Source organism: Monodelphis domestica, chromosome 1 (assembly GCF_027887165.1).
Source record: "Monodelphis domestica isolate mMonDom1 chromosome 1, mMonDom1.pri, whole genome shotgun sequence".
NCBI lineage: Eukaryota > Metazoa > Chordata > Mammalia > Didelphimorphia > Didelphidae > Monodelphis > Monodelphis domestica.
Window position 1 is genome coordinate 348,312,207 of NC_077227.1, and position 21,087 is coordinate 348,333,293.

General features: G+C 40.2%; 1 protein-coding gene across 2 annotated transcripts in view; it reads left to right on the top strand.

Moving 5' to 3' along the window:
* Window positions 1-18,265, top strand: part of STK32A (serine/threonine kinase 32A) — a 170,438-nt gene extending 152,173 nt beyond the window's left edge. For both annotated transcript variants that reach the window (XM_007473844.3, XM_056811446.1), the window contains 4 exons: window positions 2,226-2,351; window positions 4,898-5,026; window positions 14,346-14,410; window positions 14,699-18,265. In XM_007473844.3, the coding sequence (XP_007473906.1) occupies window positions 2,226-2,351; window positions 4,898-5,026; window positions 14,346-14,410; window positions 14,699-14,771 (393 nt within the window). In that variant the 3' untranslated portion in view covers window positions 14,772-18,265. The remainder of the gene's footprint in view (window positions 1-2,225; window positions 2,352-4,897; window positions 5,027-14,345; window positions 14,411-14,698) is intronic.
* The last annotated feature ends 2,822 nt before the right edge of the window (window positions 18,266-21,087 follow it).

Genomic DNA, 21,087 nt, shown 5'->3' on the forward strand with positions numbered 1-21,087 from the left:
GTCCCTGGACAAGTGACCTAACCCTGTTTGCCTCAGTTTCCTCATCTGTAAGATGAGCTGGAGAAGGAAATGGAAAACCGCTCCATTATCTTTGCCAAGAAGAAAAACAAATGGGGTCACAAAGAGTCAGACACAAGAGGTCAGAATAATTCATCATCTCATGACCAGTTCTCTAGTGATAGAAGTCATCAGTTTGAAGTATGCCAGTCATCAGATGACAGACACAGTCAGTTAGTTCTTTGGCCCATATCAAAGCCAGCTAAGTTTTGTAGCACCTGCCAGAATTGACATCACCTTTGAGAAACTATTGTCTACACTTCAGTAAAGTATTTGCAAAAGACTGCAGTGGAGGCAAAAGTCAATTATGCACACCAGTTCATTTATTCTCATATGTCCTAGCAATAGCTATACCATCTCTTTTTTTTTGTATTTTAAGATAGCAATCTTTCACTTTGTTTTGATAAATTATTGAATGCATCAAGCATTATTTAAGTGCTTATTCTGTACAAAACAATATCCTAGGCACTGGGTGCACAAAGATAAAAATTAAAAGCACTTTAAAAAGAGAAAAACCATCCTTATTCTCAAGGAGCATACATCCTACTAGAGTTTACAATGTGTAAACAGTTAAATAAATACAAAGTAATCTTTAGTGGGAAAAAGCATTCACAATTAAGAGGATCAGGAAAAGCTTCCCATTCCCAGCAGGCAGTTTCTGAGCTAATCCTAGAAGGAAGTTAAGTATTCTAAGAAGATGAGAGAAAAGGGGGCTGATGAGAGGTAATGAGTTTCTGAGGCTGATATCTGATTCACAGGACAAAAAAAAAAAGGGATTCTTTTTTTTTAACCTTTCTGAAGCTTCCTCGAACCCGCGAGAAGCCTCAAGATAGGAAGATAGAGGAAGGATAGAAGTTCTGTATGCCGTGAGGGGGATGGCGGAGCCAACTTAGAGATATGAGGTGGCAGGAATGAGTCAGAAATCCAGGCCTTATTGGTTACAAAGGAGCCACAGCAGAAACTCCGATCAGTGGACTACTCAGAAGGCTTATACCCGTCCAGTGATCCAAATTTAATACCACACAGGTCGGAGACCTGTCGGAGATAGAGAAAAGAAAGTGCCTGGCCGAAGGCCAGGTCCCAGGTGGGAGAGGTAGATAAGGAAAGGAATCAAAGATGGAGCTTGGCCAAGCTCCAGCAAGGACAGGCATCAGTGAGAGCTGAGATCCAAGTGAGGAAGAGAGAGAAGAGAGGCGGAGCTTGCTGTGGCCCGGTATTTAATCTCTTTGATATGCAAATATACACAATACATAGGGATGATTATCATTGGTTAATGACAAGGTATAGGTGTGGTTTCTCTTAGCCAGGTGAGCACAAAGAAACCTGTTTTCCCGCCTGGGGGAAGCTGGGGTCAAGGGTCAGAGGCTTTCCTAGCCATGCGCAAGACTGAGCATGCTCAAGACTGAGCATGCTCTCTTCTAAGCCACTCTGTACATACTAACTGTTTCCCTTGCCCATAGCTAGGGGTGGACTGCTACACCTTCCCTTCTGTGTTAGTATCAATTCTAAGATGGAAGAATGGCAAGGGCTAGGCTCAGTCACACAGCTAAGAAGTGTTTGAGGTCAGATTTGAACCCAGGTCCTCCTGACTCCAGGCCTGGTGCTCTATCTACTGTGTTACCTAGCTGCCCATGAGGGAAGGGAATTGACATGAGAGATGTTGGGGAGAAGCACTGACAAGATTTTCTAATTAAATGACCATGGGCAAGGCTTCTTCTGAGAGTCAGTTACCTTTTCTGCAAAATGATCTGGTCTAGATCCCTGGTGTCAAAGTCTTTCTTACAGAATCAGAGGCCACCAAACATACATGGGATCCCTGCATATTAATGTTTTATATAAATGCATGCATACACACATATATATTCTATTATATTTTCATTTATTTTGTTAAATATTTTCCAATTACATTTTAATCTGCTTCAGGTTGCACTTGGGAGTGTTGAGGACTCAGCGGCAGATTTGAAAGCTCTGTTCTGGATGCTTTTTCACATCCCTTCATTTCTAACCCTTTGTTTCTATGACTTGGCTTGACTAAGAGCTTGTCCAGAGCTTGGAGGAGGAAGTAGAGAGGGCTATCTGAAGATATTAGCCATGGAACTATCCCTTAAAATTGGTCTCCCTAAACCTTTTCATACTTTATCATCCCAACTCTTGTGTTTTCTTGGCAGTTGCTTGAACAAAACCCTGACCATAGATTCTCTCAGCTATCTGATATCCAGGACTGCTCCTACATGGATGATGTGAATTGGGATGCAGTTCTGCAGAAGAGGCTAATTCCAAGTTTCATTCCTAATGTAAGTCAATTGAGAGAAATTGAACCTCCCACTCCAATCCTACTGTTCATGTCAACACCTGTTCCAAGCTTACAATGTGTTTCTTCCTGCTTTGAAAGGATCAATACATTCCAGTATTCTGGAAAATAATGGAAAGCTCAACAGTTGTGTTGCTATGTAAATGTTCATAACCTTTGCCTCAGGCCATCCCACATGGCTAAAATTGTACACACTGAAAAATAGGAGGGAATCAGTATAGTTCAATGAAGGAAGGACCTGAGTAAAAAGAACTCTGCATAATCTGTTGCACAGGTGGAAATTTGCCACACCTGAGCTACATTCCCAGCATCCTTTTAAGTTACATCCTCATTTTATGTACAGAGGCTTGGGAGATAAATTTGGCTGTGACCCACACTGTGGGGCTCTTTTTGGGGAGTTTGTGTTTTCGGTAAAGTGCTGTAGGTGTGAGTCTCTGGCTCTCTTTGCTCTGCTCACTTGACTGAAAGAACCTTTTTTATTTTCCCTCTCTTTTGATTTATTATTTAAAATCCTATATATTTTTAAACACTAGGAGTATTTATTCATTGTTACTCCTATACCATTTATGCTTTTGATGAATCCTAGGAAGTCACAGGAGGGACAGAGAGGCTAAATGATTGGGGGAGGGATTTGGTGTCCCATAGCAGATCTGTGTAAGAGGTGGAATTTGAACCTGCTACTTCCTGACTCCAAGCTTAGCACTCTGTCCACTAAAGTTGCCTCTATCCATTCATCTGTGTGGATTAAATGCATGCAGGTGGCTAACTCACCAATGGCAATGCCAAGTTTAGAGGCACATGGGCAGTGTGTTCTGAAGGATTAGCACCTCTGGTTCCAGGGTTTGCTGAGAACTTTTCAGGGCTGCTCATTCACCTTTGGTGTCCAGCTCTCACCTGTGGTTCTGAGAAACTGTAGTGTGTAAGCAAATAGTAATGAGTGAGATAAAATAAAATAGCTGATTTATTTCATAAGTGGGGAATTTGGGAGCCATTTTATTTTATCCCACTCGGTAAGTTAAAAACAAAGTTTAAGAAATATTGTAAAACCATCTTGCAGACTGGCTAAACCAGGTGGAGTATAATGAAGAGGTCTCGATTTGGGAGGGGGGGGTATTATAGGCAGGTGAAGAATTCTCCTGGCAGGATGGGTGGATAAGAACAATTTGTTCCCAACTGCCATGAAGGCAGCTGTGAAGCAGGTGCTGTGGAGCATTTAGAGATGGGGCAGACGTGGGAGATGCCAAGGTCACCCACTGTATCCCAGGCCAGAGGCTGTTCTGACTTTTGTCCTGCCACTGGATTTTGGAAGGCAATGAGGCTGATGACTTTGTGCAACTTTGCCTCACTTCAGTCTAAATCACTCAAAGTCAAGACATCATCCACTGAGGTTATTGGTCTTTGTCAAAAATGAAGGACAACCGACAGCAACGTTTCATGCCAGTTTTTCAGGTCCTTGTTCTGATGAAAGTTTAACATTTGGGGTCTTTTAACTCCACATAGGATCCTCCAGGGCTACAGAAATTCACATATTCATCAGTCAGCTAGATTTCACTAAGGACAAACTTTGGGCTCAGCTCTGTGCCAAGAACTTTTAGGGATTAAAAAACAGAGACCAAGAGGCCTCATCGGCTTCAAAGGAGCTTATTTGGTTTACTTGGAGAGAGACATCTTTTACAAAATCCCAGAGCAGTATAGGGCAATATCTGATCCTGTGACAAGATCTAAATGGTAAAGGCAAGAATTACTATAGCAGCTGGGAAAAAAAAGGGGGGGGGGAGATATTAGTGTAACCTAGCTTATTTGGGGAAATCATTCCATAAAACCGCAGAATCGGGGAGTATCCCATGGTCTGGCCTGTATGTATCCTTTGCAGGGTGGGGGAAAAGAGTGTAATAAATTTCCCTTGATATGGTAGAGAGCAGAGGTAGGCTCCCTCCCTAGTGAGCTAATTAGCCAAGTAGTAACACAGAATTTCGAAGTGAAAGACTCCTTAGAGATCACCTCGTTCATCCTCTCATTTTACAAAGGACACTGAGGCTGAGGCAAGATGACTTGCTCCTAGTCACCCAAACAGTCTCTAGGAGAGCCAGATTCCAAGTCTATTGCGTATGGATCCATTGTTTTTCCCATTAAACCACAGATGTTCTGCCCCTTCCCCAATCGGGCCCTCTATGTGAGTGATATCATTATCAGTGCCTCATAGCATTTTTCCAACAATGAAACTGTATGGTTCACCAGACAAGAAAGGTAAAATGAAATTTAGAAAAGACGTTTGTTTCCCTTTCAATCCATTGTGCGTTTATTAGAAGACAGAGAATAAAATATTAGCATAAAAATGATGAAAGCACTATGCCAAGGAAGGAGGTGATAAATTATGTAAAGCATACAGCAGGAGCTCTGCTCTCTGTATTGTCTTCAGTCTATTTCATTGAGCTTTAGTTCAATTCCTTCCCTAGATCTGGCTCATTTACGAAATGATATAAAAGGTCAAAGCCAGAGAAGGAGGTGACCTTTTATTTTTTTTTACAGAAAGGCAGACTGAACTGCGATCCCACCTTTGAACTTGAAGAAATGATTTTAGAATCCAAACCTCTTCACAAGAAAAAGAAACGACTGGCAAAGAAAGAAAAAGATAACAGGAAGTGTGACTCTTCCCAGGTGAGCAACAGAACCCACATAGCCTCAGCTCCTGCTACTTGGGACACTCAGGAAAAGTGAGGATGTCCCAAATAGTCGTTTAGAGTTGCTAGTGTGGTCATCAACTCAGTACCCTGCCTGTGTAGGGAGTGGCTTGTGCCAGGGATCTTTGATTTTGAGAAGTTGTCTTTTGCTAAGAATGAAATAGGGATAGCATATACCCAAAGATACGTGGCAAATGTTAAACAATAACTCTCCGGGGGGGAAAATGTACTCACAACACACTTTCAAACTTAAATTGCGTTATTCACACTTTCCCATCACTTTCTTAAGCCTGGACAATTAACAAAATAATAAATCATGCCCTGATTCATGGTATCTGCTATGTAAATGCTCTTACTGAAAATGTAATAATTGATTCCATCTAGCACCAGCACACCTTGTCTGTACCTAATACTATATTCATTCATTAAATTATTATTTATTAAGCACCTACAATATACTTAGCATTGGACTTGGAAGTTTAAAAAAGAAAAGAACATTCTTGGAGGAGCTAGCATAACAAACAATAAATTTATCTGCTCTCTAAGCTCAGCTTGGCCCTCCTTAATGCAATGCAATACTTTTATTCTTTCTTTATTGATCTTCTCTTGTACTTCCTGTGAAAACATCCCAAACCTGGTCTGCTCAACCCCACCACACCTAATCCACTCTCATCCCTCTTAGCAGAAAACCTTGCTTCCTATTAAGGAAATCAAGACAAGGAAATCAGTAGGAGATCCTTCTTTTCCTTATGTGACACCTCTACATATCTCTCATTATTCCCTATTCTTTTCTCTTTTGCTCCAATTTCTAAACAAGATATGGTCATTCTTTCTGTGCCAAGGCCAATCCCTACAAAGATTTTCCCCCCCAATTAATTGTTTCCTTTCTAATTCTGACTGCATTTTTTTATGTAAATGCTTTTAAATTTTATGTAATCAAAATATCCATTTTATTTTTATGATCATTTCTATCCTTTGTTTTATTAATTCTTCCTCACCCATAGCAGTGAGATATATAGGGCAATATCTGATCCTGTGTCAAGATTTAAATGGTAAAGGCAATATACTTATAAGAATTACTTCCTCCTCTAATTGTTTATGATTTGATCTTTTATATCTAGGTTATGTATCCATTTGGGATTTATTGTAATATATGGCATAAGATTTCAACTGACTTCAATAATAAATCCAATGGTCTTTTTTTAAAAACCCATTTGGGGGGCAGCTGGGTGGCTCAGTGGATTGAGAGCCAGGCCTTCAGATGGAGGTCTTAGGTTCAAATCTGACCTCAGACACTTCCCAGCTGTGTGACCCTGGGCAAGTCACTTGACCCCCATTGCCTAGCCCTTACCATTCTTCTGCCTTGGAACCAATACACAGTATTGATTCCAAGTCGGAAGGTAAGGGTTTTTTTAAAAATTAAAAACAAAACAAAACAAAACATTTGTCTTCTCTAACTTTTGCCTCTGTCCAAAACTTTCTCTTCCCTTGATTTCTATAATATTATTCTCTTTTTGTTCTCCTACCATTCTGACCTCTCATCATGGGAGTTTCTGTTCTGTTCTGAGCCCTCTTTTTTTCTATATACTGTCTACCTCAATGATCTAATCTATTCCCATGGGTTCAATTATCATCTCTTTACAGATGATTCCTAAACCTTTATAACCAGCCTTTATCTCTATTGAACTCTAGTCTGGCATCACAAAATGCCTATTGGACATATTCCTTTGGATATACCTTTGGCTTTTGGATTCAATATATCCAAAATGGAATATCCTCCTGCTAAACCTGACATTTTTCCAAATTTCCCCATTTCTTTTGAGGGCACTACCATTTTCCCACTCACAAAGGTTCACAACTTCAGAATCAATTTCCTTTCTTCCTTTTCTTTGTTTTTTCAGAAACTCTTCCCTCCCCTCCATGTCCCAAATCAGAGTATGTCCCAATACTACCACCCCGAAATTCCTGCATCTATTTCCTCCTTCCCACTCACTCTATTATAGCCCAGGTCCTCAGTACCTTTTGCCTGGTCTATTTCAGTAATCTCCTATTTAAATAGTCTCCCTCCTTCTAGACCCTCCCTTCTCCAACCCATCCTTCATGTGGCTGCCAACATAATAATAATTAACATTTATATAATGTTTGCTCTGTACCAGGCACTGTGTTAAGCACTTTACAATGATTGATCCTTACAAGATTCTTGGGAACTAAGTATTATTATTATTATCTCCATTTTAGAGATGAGGAAACTGAGGCAAACAGAAGTTAAGTGACTTGCCTAGGATCAGACAGACAGTGAGTGTCTAGGACCAGAATTGATCTAGGGTCTTCTACGCTTTGGTCCACTGCACTACCTAGCTGACTTGTTACATTATCTTCCCAAGACCTTAGTCCAACCATAATACCACCCTCAAAAATCTTCAGTGGTGCCATATTGTTTCTAAGTCAAAATGCAAGTTCTGGTGCAAGGCTTTTCCGGCTGCAAGCTACCTTTCCAGACTTACTTCATATTACTCTTTTAACACTCAGCTACAGTGGCTTACTAAGCCATTTCCTGAATATTTAATTCCATCATGCTCCAGGAATGAGCTCCAGGCCTAGTTTCACCTCCCAGAATTTTTATCTTTCTTCAAGACTCAGCTCAGATATCGTCTTCTCCACAAGACCAGCCCTTGACTCACCCCCATCTCCTGCCACAAATTAATTTTTATTTACTCATCTATGTACATCAATATACTCCTCAGTAAAATGTAAACTCCAAAAGAATGAGGAATTTCATTTTTGTCTATGTGTTCCTTGATCCTGGCACCATGCCTTTCATAAAGCTTGACACAATTCAATAAATATTCCTTGAGTTCACTTGAGAAGACCCAGTGTCCACCTACCCTTGACAAGCATAGAGTTTAAGGAGGAAATGAGGCACACACAGAAAAGTAATTTCTGAATGGTGCAAAAGTTCCCTAATAAGAAATAACAGAAGGAACAAGAAGGGACACATTAGGGAAAAACCCTTAAAATTGCATAGTGCTTAATGGTTTTCAGAAAGCTTTCATTTCTGCTGCCTCATTTGACCCTCACAGCACCCCCTGTAACACAGAAGTATATACTAGCACCAGATCAAACTGGTTGGAGGGTGGATTGTTAAATTTTCAGTGACTGCTTTTATATCCTGGAAATCAGCAAATGCTGCAAATCCAGACTTGATTCATTGTTATATTGATTGCCCAGAAAGTTATATTGATTACACTTAAGAAACGGAAAGAGAAAATGTTAATAATGTAGATTAAACATAAAGGTATAAATGAACATTTTTTTGGAGAGCGGTTGGTTAAACATTTACTAGCATATCCCTATATATCTACCTAAACAGAACCTCTTTAGGTCTTCAGTAATTTTCAAAAAGGGTAAAGGAGGCTTGATGATGTAGTCTCTATGCTTTCCAAAAAAAAAAAAAAAATGAATGGAGTAACCAAATATCATATATAGAAAATACACATATACCAGAGTCCCAGGATCTGATCTAGACCATGTTATTCCCTCCCTTCTGGGATCAGGGTCCCAGGATATGATCTAGACTGTGCTATTACCTCCCTTCTAGAATCAGGGTCCCAGGATGTGATCTAGACTGTGTTCTTCCCTCCCTTCTGGGCTCCACTGAGTTTCAGTCAATGTGGCCACTTTCCTGGAGCTGAACTGAACTGAGACCAGAATATTACAGTTTCCCTTTGGCCACCAGACTCACTTGAGAAGGATTAAAACTCCCTGTGCTGAGCTTCAACCTCATTCTCCATTGCTTTAAGGATCACAATTTCTTAAAAAAAAAAAAAAGACAGCACTTAACAGGAGAGTTTGGATTAAAGCCATGAATGTGAAAAGGAGGCCAGCAACCCAAGCGTGAACATTTTAGTGGCATCCAGCTGTCTCTAGGTACCCAGGCTCAACCCTTTGTCCTCAGCTACAGGGAAAAGAATCCATGCTCCAGGAACTTTTACCTTGCTAGACTAGTTAACTTTCTCTTCCCTCCCCACACCACCAGCACTACAATAGACATTGTCAACATGATTCTTTTTCATTAAAATTAATTGGGTAAATCTCATAATCTCTCTGAACCTCAGCTTCAAAATCTGTAAAATGGAGATAGAGCTACTACCTGTCTAAGATGGTTACCACGAGGTTCAAATAAGATTGTGTGGGAAAGTTTTGCAAACCTTTAAGTGCTCTAGAAAAAAGTCTAATAAAAGAGGCTTCATTTACAACTTCTCAGAATCACACTCTATCAGAGTAGAGATGACCTTTAGAAGGGGCTTTAGCCAGGTCTTGAAGGAAACCAGGAAATTCAGGAAGTAGAGATGAGGAGGGAGAATATTGCAAATATGGGAGACAGCACCTTTATTTTAGAGGAAAAACTGCTAAGGCCAGAATGGGAAAGTGATTTACCTAAGGTCACACCGTTAGCAAGTAGCACAACTAGGATTTAGATGCATGCCTTCTAAGACTAATATTCTTTACAATTATAATAATACCGTTTGCTTTAGAGAGAACGCTTATGATTTGCAAAGCACTTCTTGTATATTACTTCATCTGGCTGTCACAGCACCCCCCTGAGGCACATCTAATGGTTACCTAATTTTCATCTTTTTTATGGGGATACCGAGACTCAGAGAACTAACTGGCCCAAGGTTGTTTAAGAGGCAGAAATCAGACCCAATTCTCTTCTGACTCTATATCAATCATTCAGTGAATAAACACTTGCTAAATGCCTACTGTGTGCCAGGTGCTGTGCCATGCACTGGACAAAAGACAGCTTTTACTCTCAAGGAGCTCCCAGTTGAACAAGCAATGCCTAGGTACAAGCAAGGAAATACAGGAAAATTGGAAATATATTCCTGTCTCCATCATCCACCAAAAGTCCCTGTTAAAGTAATTCACAGTTATTATTTATTAATTAATTATAAAGTATAAATTATATATGTACATGTAAATTATAAAGTTATTGATTACTATAACTAATAATTAAATAATAATTGATATAATATAATTATTAATTGATAATAATAAAAATAATATAGTAACAGTAATAGACTGCTTAGTATATTAAGGAGGTGTCTAAAGAAATTCTTCTGGTAAGAAAGTAAAAAAAAAATGAGGCTTCTCAATCAATAGGTGTCCTCATTAGGGGAAAAAAGCCCTCATATCGCCTTCTTGGGTTGGTGCGCAAAAACCCTCTTCATTAAAGGGCTACTATTATTCTATTATTTTTAAGTACCTTTTTTAAAGGTCAGCCACCTTTATGAACTGTTTGATAGGTCTGAATATTTCATAACACTCACAGAAAGTGGCTATTTTAGCAAATATTTTCAAGTCTTGTTATCCCCAGAACCCATAATCCCATCCTTCCTTGTGTCATCTTGTCACTCAACTCCCTTTTGTTTGTGCTTGGGCTTGTCTCTCCAAGCTCCTTGGTGACAGAGACTCTGTCTTATGCTCCATCTTTGCACCCCTCCCCACTGGGTACAAGGTGCCCAGGACTTGGCAGAGGCTAGATGAACACTCATTAAGTGGAAGTCTTGGAAGCAGCTTCCTTCTCTCCACTGAGACTTCTCATCTGCTTGCTACAAAATCTGAATCAGAAATGGACTTGACACTTTATATGAAAAAGACATTTCAAGGAAATGGCTAGCACCCTCGAATCAAATACAGGAGGCCCCAAAAGTTTTAATAAGCTTCAAAACACACTGGCTATGATGGTAATGTAGCAATAGCCCACATGGGCGCGCAGTGTCTTACATGAACAAAGCGTTGTATGTAAGTGAGCTATTATTCCTCTCCTAATTCTCTAACTCCTGGGATTTTCTCCACTAATTCTCTTTAGGCTATAGGGTTTAAGGGTATAATAAATAAAATAAAGGGAAAATTAATTTAAAAATAAATTATGTGCAGTAGAAAACACGTGGTTTATCACTTGTTAATAATATGGGTATATGATTTGGAGTTTTTATTTATTTCATTTTATTATTTTTCAATTGAAAATATTGGTTTAATTTATTTATAATTATATATTATATATATTATATATAAAAATATTGGTTTAATTAATTTAGAATATTTTTCCATGGTTACATGATTCATGTTCTTTCCCTCCCCCCCCCCCCCGTAGCTGACACACAATTCCACTGGGTTTTACTTATGTCATTAATCAAGATCTATTTCTATATTATCGATAATTGCACTAGGGTGATTGTTTAGAGTCGACATCCCCAATCATAATATGATTTGGAGTTTTGGTTTTAAATGATTATTACAAAAATGAATAATAAGGCAATAGGTTTTGAGTGACAATACATGTATAACCCAGTGGAATTGCTTGTCGACTCTGAGGTTGGGAAAAGAAGAGAGAAGGGAGACAACATGAATCATGTAATTATGGGAATTTTTTAAAAATTTTTAACAAATAAATAAGTAAAATAAATTTTGTTCTTTCCCAAACTTTCCTCCTTCTTTCCCTGACCTCCACTAAAAATGGCATTGTCCTTTATTTGCATCTGCTTCTCTCTGGACTTTTATTTTTAAAAATTCATATTTTTTAAAAAGTCGTTGGACCCCACTCAGCTTCTTCTACCCACTGAGGACAATACAGCTCAAACCCTCTCTTTTTAAACCATCTCTTCTCTGCATACCTTCTCTCTGAAACTCAGATCATAGGAAGAGATTTTGAGTTCAGAAGACATTTCATCCAACACCCTCCTCCTCCATTTCACAAACGAGGAAACAGTCCCAGTTTGTTGGCCATTTCTCAAGGTTAAGTTCTTTAATCAGGTACTTTGTACAATAGCAGCGTCAGACATAGTTAATAGTCTGTTCACTGGAGCCAAAGTACATCAAACAGTCGCTGATGACGGTCACAGTGGTGGGAGTGAACATTCATATGGAATTAAAGGTGATCTCAGAGAAGAGAGATTGTCCTGGGGACAGCTAATACATGGTGGGCAGGAGACCTGTGTGATAGACCCTCACATGCTGCCTCTTACGAGATTTGGTCTATTTTTTTTTCTTCCAAATGATGGCTTCTTGAGTGAGGGGAAGAAAAGGAGGGAAGAGAGACCTAAGAATTTCAATGCAACAAATAAATTTTTAAAATAAAAAAAAAAGAAAGAATCGGTCTATGGCTTCATTTTCCTCCAAGAGAGTTACCATTTCTGATTTTATCTTGGGGGAAACAGCTGATGATCGCTCAGCAGATAACTCACTGTGGTCCAGTTTAAACAACTGTCTAAACAAATCTTTCCCACTCAGGCAAGAGGCCTGAGGAAAACTATTCCCCTTTCTTTCCTTTGACAGACAGGAGGATGCATGATGCTAATTTCCAACCTCTTACTGACACTGCCCTCTGCCAGGCTCTCAGTTGCCTCTTACTGATATAGCTGCACATCTGCCCCAGCCTTTGTCTTGGGGGCTATGGAGGGGACAAGGAAGGATACAAAGAGGGGCCATCGTACCCAAATTAGCCTCTTGGTTTAATAACTGGGGAAAAATACATGCTTCATGTCCTTTTATAAAATGTAATACTTCAAGTAGAGATGGTCATGGTTGAGATTTAAGGAAAAGGCAGTGTGGAATAATGAAAAGAACATTCAGAGAACCTGATGTGAATCCTAGGCTCTGCCATTTTTAGTTACTTATGTGACCATAGGATAAGTCAGTTTCCTTTCTGAACCTATTTTCTCTTCTGCCAAATGAGGGTTTGGGGCAAGGTGTTCTCTAAGGCTCCTTTTACCCTTCTTTTAGAAAATTTTTTAATTTTTTTCTGGGTTATACATGTATTATCACAGAAAACATATTCCCACATTATTCATTTTTGTAGGCGATTTTTTTACTTTCACATTTCATATTTATTTTCATATTTGTTTATCACTTGTTTATTTGGGTTCATTTTCAAATAAACAAATGATAAATCATATGCTTCTATCTGCATTCCTATTCCAACAGGTCTTACTCTGGAGGTGTATAGCATTCTTTGTTATAAGCCTCTCAGAATTGTCCTGGTCCATTGCATGGCTGATAGTAGCTAAGTCTGTCACATTTGGTCATTCCACAGTGTTGCTGTTACTGTGTACAATGTTCTTCTGGTTCTGCCTATTTCACTCTACATCAGCTCATGTGGCTCTTTCTAGCTTCTTCCGAAATCATCTTGTTCATCATTCTTTACAGCACAATAGTTTTCCATCACCATCATATACCACAATTTGTTCAGCCATTCCCCAATTCAGGGGCATCCCTTCAATTTCCAATTTTTTGATGCCACAAAAAGAGCAGCTATAAATATTTTGTCCAAACAGGTCCTTTCCCATTTTTTATCTCTTTGGAATACAAACCTAGTAGCAGTATTGCTGGATCAAAGGGCATGCATCATTTTATAGCTCTTTGGGTATAATTCCAAATTGTCTTCCAGAATGGTTGGATCAATTCACAACTCCACCAGCAATGCATTAGTGTCCCAATTTTGCCACATCCCCTCCAACATTTATCACTTTCCTTTACTATCATATTGATTGGTGTGAAGTGATATCTCAGAGTTGTTTTAGTTTGCATTTCTCTAATGAAGAGGGATTTAGAACATTTTTATATGATTATTGATAGCTTTGATTTCTTCATCAGAAAACTTTCTATTAACACCTTTTGACCATTTATCAATTGGGAAATTACTTGGATTCTTCTAAAAGTGACTTAGTTCTTTTTATTTTTGAGAAATGAGACCTTTATCAGAGAAATGTGTTATATTACCCTTCTTCTATTTATATAAATAGAGGCAGGGACTAGACCTGTGACTTCATTGGCATAGAGAATTCCCATGTGAAGAAACTCCCTCTATCAATGCAAGATGCTACCTTCTCTACAAGTACTGAAGGTTGCCTAGAACACTGATAGTGTAAGGAATTAGTCCAGGATGTCAGATCTGGTGCCTGAACCCAGATCTTCCCATTTCTTAGGAAAGAGAAGACAGAGAGGTGTCCTTTCCCCATTCACACTTTCTAAATTTATCTCAACACATCATAGTCTTTGGCCAACATAGACTTGAATTCAAATACTGGCTCCGATACTTACCCTTTGGGTGAGTTACTGACCCGCAGAGGGTTTTGGCTTCTTCATCTGTAAAATAAGGGGGTTAAATTAGATGATCTCCAGGGGCCCTTCTAACTCTAGACTGCCTAATCCTACATTTTAGGCACTTGGAAAATATTTGTTGATTGATCATGGAGCCTGTCTACTAACCTTTCTTTTCTTATTTCTACTGGCAGACTTGCCTTCTTCAGGAGCACCTTGAATCAGTCCAGAAAGAGTTCATTATTTTCAACAGAGAAAAGTAAGTCACTGCTAGAAAAGGCATAGCCTAGTAAATTGAGAATCGATCAGCTAGAACTTCTTACAAAACAAATATTTTTAAATTTACCCACTAGAGTGAAGAAGTAGGGTTTTAAGAAAAATCAATGCTTTTCACCTCTGCTATTCTCTGATACTGGTGGGGAAAGTAAAGGTATTATTAGATGATCATTCAAATCCAAAATGTCTTTTTGACTCACGCATTTTCCAAGCTTGGGGGTATTTCCTTTTCACTTTTGAGGCTTAAACCTTTTCTTCTTTTTATTTGAAGGGTGCAAAGGGAGCATAATGAGAAGCTGGCACAAGCCAAAGACCCAGAAGATGGTCAGAACAACAACCTGTGAGATGTGCTCCATCCTCTTTCCATACCATTAGTCAGTTGCTCAGCATATGGGCACCATGCCATGTGCTTTGGAACCTTCAGTGTAGAATGCACAAACAGTAGTTCTCCAGTCCACTTCCCAGACCCCCAACTTAAAGTGTAAATGCCTAAAGCTCTCTGGTAGAACCCTAGACCAGAAGTGAGGAGGCCTGGTTCTAATCTCAGTTCTGCCACCAACCAACTCTGTGTGGCCTCAGGCAAGTCATCTCCCCTCTCTAGGGCTGTTTCCCTCATCTATAAAATGAGATAATCTGTTACAGATCCATTTTAGTTCTAATATTCTATAATTCTAAATAGCTGGGGGGGGGCATTATGCTTTAGGGTAGTGCAAAGAGCACAGGACTAAAGAAGATCTGGGTTTAAATCCCAGTACTGATACACTGTGTGACCATTGGCAAATGGCTTCACCTTTCTGAACCTTGATGGATAATGGGGGCAATAATATTTACACAACCTATATAAGACCTACCTTACAGGGTTGTTGTGAGGAAAATACTATATAGTTGTGAGTTCTTATTCTATTTAATCCCTTTGCTCTTCCTTGCTACACTGGAAAATGTAGGGATGGGGGGAGGAGATGCCTTTCCAGTTTAGGAAACTAACAAAAGAATGTTTAGCCCCTCTGAGCATGAAATAGAGAATTCTGTCCAGAAAAATAAAAGAATGGGATTTAGTTAGATTAAGTCTACAGATTTATGTGAAAGGGAACCCCAACAACTGGGGCCTTCTCACAGGAGTAGGGCCCATCAGCAAGCACTACCCATCTCATGTAAGTAGGGACTGTTATCTGCATAAGTGCCAGGAAATACCAGAAAAAAATACTGTCACATGTAAGACACACCCACCATTTTGTGATGACATATGGAAGACCTGGGCCAAGTCTGAAAGGAAGTCCTGCAAGTATGGAGGATGAACTCACTTTGACCAAGGCATAAAGAAACACTAATAGTGACTCTTTCATGCTAAATTCATCCAGGGCAAGTTGTTGGCTGGTCAAGGGAACAGCCAAAGAAGGAGCAGAATGTAGAGAATGAGTGCCTGGGAGAGGGCCAGAGTTGGGAATAAAGAGATGGACAGTGAGAACAGTAACTGGCTTCCCTCCACAAGTGCATGTAAGCATGAAGTGGAGGCTCAACATATACTTAGTGTTTACAGTTTTCAATGCATTCAACTAACAGGCCTTAAGTTCCAATAGCGCAAGAAAGAAACATCTCTTTTCTTGCCATTTATTGAAAAAACATGATGTGTATTTGCAAGGAGGTAGCACAAATATCTTTGTAAATGTTTGTAAAAAAAAAAACACAACAAAATGCCATCTACCTCTACCTCTTGTGTTTTCCCTCCAACTATGAGGTCTATCAGATGGGATCATGTATAGAAAACATTTTGAACACAATATAATAAGAGATTCAAGGAGTTCCCTCCAAACACCAGTCCTCATCCTGACATAGTCCAATCTGCTGAGGACCCGAGTAAAGTCAGCAGCAGCAGGAAAGAGACCAGACTCTCATTTCAAAGAGGAAAGGCCAAAAGTTTCCATAGCCTTTTGCAAATGAAGCCAAACTATGTGTTTTGGTTGCTCTGACTCAAGCCTGAAAGGTCCTAGACTTTTTCTTCCCTGTCACACATTTCTCATTAAACAGTCCTGCTGAAAATACTTCCTAAGGGTCACTTTAGGAACAAATGTCTTACCAAAGGGAAGGAAGGCAAGCCATTTGGCTCATCTTCCTCTAACTAGTCTAGTTCTTGTATCTAGAATGTCTCAGAGGCACCTTGCTAACTAGTGTTTATTTCTGATCTTGGCACTGGAAGAGTGCCATTGGTTTTTAGGAGCTGGGATTCACTTAGCTGGATGTTGACAGACCTGGCAAAAAGCACCTCCCTGGCCCATACTGGCCTGTTTAGAGTTGTCTGCCTAAAATAAAATAGAAGTTTGTGTTAATATCACTTCCAGAAAACTGGAGTAAGAACATGTCCTAAGAATCCTTCTCATTGCCGAGTTAGTATACTCCCTGGCTTTTACAAAATCCTTTTTTTCCCCTGTTTTTTAAATAATTGTTGGCAGCAGAGAGGCCCTTCTATTCTATTTCATGAGTCAGGGGCTAAATAAAAGCCAATGCCTTTCTTGGAGCTGGGACAAATACACCCACAATTAAGTAATATTCCATTAGAACGTAAGCTCTCTGAGATCAAGATGTTCGTATTTTTGTTTTTGTCTCCCCATTGATTATCCTGGTGACTAGAACATAAGAGGTACTTTCATTGACTTGAATGGAGTGACCCCAGGTTTTCCAGGGTCTATTCCCTGGTTCGTGACTCCTTAAAAGTTGAATCTGAGAGTTCCAGTCTTGGAAAAGAGAGGAATCGTGGCCACCATATATGGCATATGTTCCTGAGTGTTTTATTAGTGTTGTCCTTTTATCTCCATCCATCACTGATTATAGGAAAATATCTTTGTAGACTTAATATGTTTTTAAGATTAGAAGTAGTTTTTTCTAAATAGTACTGTTTTTCTGGACTTTCTGTCAAGTGAATACATGTTGGCTTAGGTAGCATGGATAGGGGACAGGGAACTCCTTACTGATAACAGATTTGGCATTTTGGAATATAAAATCCAGACCAATAGATCATGACACCTTTAAAACAGTAAGGGAGCCCCAGCTAAGAACAGAGGTTAGGGCTGGAATCCAAAGCACTGGGTGATGGAAAGAAGGTTGGGTTTGGAATTAGAAGACCTGAATTTGAGCCCTGGCTCAGCTGCTCAGACAAGTCACTTCCCCTCTTCATTTCCTCATCCCTAAAACGATGGGGCTGGAGTAGCAGATTTTGAAGCCCCTTTCACTTCTAGCATTCTGTGACTGATGTAGCACTCATCTTGATGTAGTTGTTTGTGGACTGCTTCATTGTTCTCAACCAGTCTGGGAAGTAGGCAGTATGATTATTACTATCCCCGTTTTACAGATGGGGAAACTGTGTCTTGGAGAGGCCCCATGGGTACATGTTTAGCAAGTATCCAAGGTGGAACTCAACCCCAGTTCTCCTGATTCCAAGTACAGTACTCTTTCCTCTAAATCTAGAGGACTGAGATTAGTTTAATTAGGGTAGAAAAGTAGCCCCTGATTGCAGAATTGCCTCTAGTGTTGGATAAATTACCCATCACCGTAGCTCCCTTTAATCATTTGGCAGATTAAAAGGTAAGAAGGACAGACATCTTCCGGAGGATTCATTCTGCCGGAAGATAATCTTTGGCTGTGCTCCAGGATTCACACGATAAAGTAGGATGGTCTATGGAGGCTGAGGGGAAGAGAGGGAAGAGGCAGGCATCTCTCTTGTCCATCACCAAGATGTCAAGAGCTCCATATAATCTTGTTTTCTGATAGCCATCTGCCATGCTCACTGAGCAAAGTACTGTCTGTCTGCCTTTAATGGAATTAAAAAGTCAAATGTCTTACTCTCTGCTGGTGTGTGTGTGTCTAACTTCTTCCTGAGCTCTCTCAATGACAGCCTAGAAGCCAAGTACCTCTGGGGAGCCGCAATGCTGTAAGCTTGAACAAAAAGCAGCAGCATGGTGCCCTGGGAAGGATTTGGAATGGGTGTTGGATCTGGAATTCAATTCTGTCTCTGCCACTTAACTAGCTGTATGGCTTGGGGAGAAGTCCCTGGGCCACAGTTTTCTCATTTGTAAAATGGTCTAGATGACCTCTGATGTCCTTTCCAGCTCTAAGTTTATGACCTGAAATAACAAAGAATAGTTGGAGACACTGAGTGGCCAGAGAGCCCTGAATGTACCAGGAATGTCACAGGCTGTCCTGTAGGGCAGGCACCAAAACCTCCTTCTGTTTCTAGAGAGGATATATTCAGCAAGTGTGCCCACTCATTAAGCACCCACGGGCCAGGCTCTGTACTACACTGAGAGACAAAAGAGAGTCCCTGCTTGTAAAAGGGCTAAGGAGCTAATGAGGAGGCAGGCTGCAAACAAACTGGAGAAAATGGACAAAGGGAAGGCATTTGCAATGAAGAGAGATCAAGAAAGACTTCCTTTCTCCCTCAGATCGCTTCATGACCCGTGTATGCAATGCTGAGAGTTCTGACTGGCATCAGCAATGGGTCCCCATTCAGTCTGGGGCCCCAGTTTAGGAGCGATGTTAATAAGCTAAAGTAATGACCAAGATGGGAAGAGCCTCAAGTCAGTCCTGTAGGAGGATCAATAAAGGAACTGGGATGCTTCTGCCAGAGAAGGAAAGACAAGAGTGGGGGGTAGAGGGCAAGGAACAAGGACATGGAGCTAGGGGCAGTGGGTAGAAGTTGCAAAGGGATAATCTGGGGCTCATGGTGGGGAAATCATCATAAAAATCAAAACTAACCCAAAGTGGAATGGACTGCTCGGGGGAAGGCGTAGGTTCCCTTTCAGTTGAAAGTCTTCCAACTGGCTACACATCGCTTGTCTAGTATGCTCAATTGAAATAATATATTCAAAGTGCTTTGAAAGTTTTTAAGTGCTCTATAAATACATATTTACATATTATATATATTTATATATAATATAAAATGTCTTATATACTACATACTGTATACTATATATAATAATATATACTATATAGTATATAGTCTATACTATATAATATAAATTTATATATAACAAATTTTTACAAATATATAATATATTTAATATATTATTTGTTCATACAAATTATTAAATTAAATCTGTATTTTATATACTATATACTTAACATATATAAATGTAAAAAATTAAACATTAACATAGCAAACAATGGCTAACATCATTAATATGATGTTGCAGTGGGGACTTTTGAGGGGTATGGGATGGACTTGGTGGTCACTTAATTCCTGACAATTCTGAAAAGCTGTGATTTTTGTCCTATATCCACGGATTACAATAAACTATTATTTAATGATAATCCTTGGTAATAATCTTTACTATTTACCAATAATAATCATAATTGCTTCTAATAATAATGTAATAATAAACTTTACACAGAGATCCAGCCCACAGCTCTAAACGCAAGTCCTCTAGGAAAGCCAGGATTATGCCTTGCATGGTTCATGTACATGGGCAGCCTTGGGCAAGTCTTGTCTCCCTGGGTCTCAGTATTCTTATCTATAAGATGACAGGACTGGGCCCAATTCAAACAAGCATTACTATATGTGAGACCCTGTGCTAAATGTTCGGGATAAGAAAAGAGGCAAAAGAGAGCTTCTGCTTCAAGGAGCTTACAATCTAATGGGAGCACACGCAAATAAATTTATACAAAATAAGCTATGGATGGAATTAACTAGAGATAACAAATCCAGAGAAGGCACTGGAATCTGGAAGGGTTAGGGAAGGCTTCCAGTAAGTGGAATTTTGGTTGAGCCTTTTTAAGGAAGCCTGGGAGGTCAATAGTCCAGGAGAAAGAAGGAGAGCATTCCAGGCATGGGAGACAGACAGAGAAATGGACATTCGTAACCTATAGCCACTCCTGGGGCTGACACATGTTTGCCTTCTGAGAGAGTGGTGCCATGACTACCATCCCCATTTAATAGATGAAGGAACTGAGGCTCAGATTCGAAGGGGCCTGCCTGGGTCTCTCATGTCCCCATCATCCTCTGGAGCTCTGCCCATCTTTTTCCAGCTTTGCCCGCCCCCTCTCCATTCCCCCCTCCATGATCTGTCCTAATGGAGCCCACTCCCCAAAGCAGCCTGCCATTCCTAGTGCCCGGCCAACAAGGCCACATTCAGCTCTGTTTCCCAGTCACTGAAGCCTCCTTCTGCCTGGAGAGCGAATCAATGTATCTTTCACTGCAGACAGTGCCTCTTCTCAAGTCCCACAATGGCTCGGCGGCAGGCCGGCGGGCTGGCGGTTGCCCTGAACTCTTCCTTAATAACGGGATCTGTTTGGAAGGCCAGTGTGGCTCTCCCAGGAGCTGCATGCTAAGTGGTCCTCGTTAACCCTCCGCCTGCTGGCTCTCAGCAGGCATCCACTAAAGGGACGCTCCCTCTGAACGCTGGATCCTCACTAAAAGACGGGCTTCTAGCAGCACGAGGTCATAAATTGTACTATAAGGCCGTGACCATCAAAACCAATCTGGGGCCGGTCAAGAGACAGAAGGGTGGTTCGCTGGAACAGACTTGGGGGAAATGACCTCAGCAAGCTAGTGTTCGATAAATCCAGAGCCCAGCTTGGGAATAAGAACTCACTATCGGACAAAAACTGCTGGGGAAATTGGAAGTGTGGGAAAAGCCAGGCCCTTCCAGATTGACTTGAATGCTCCTGCGG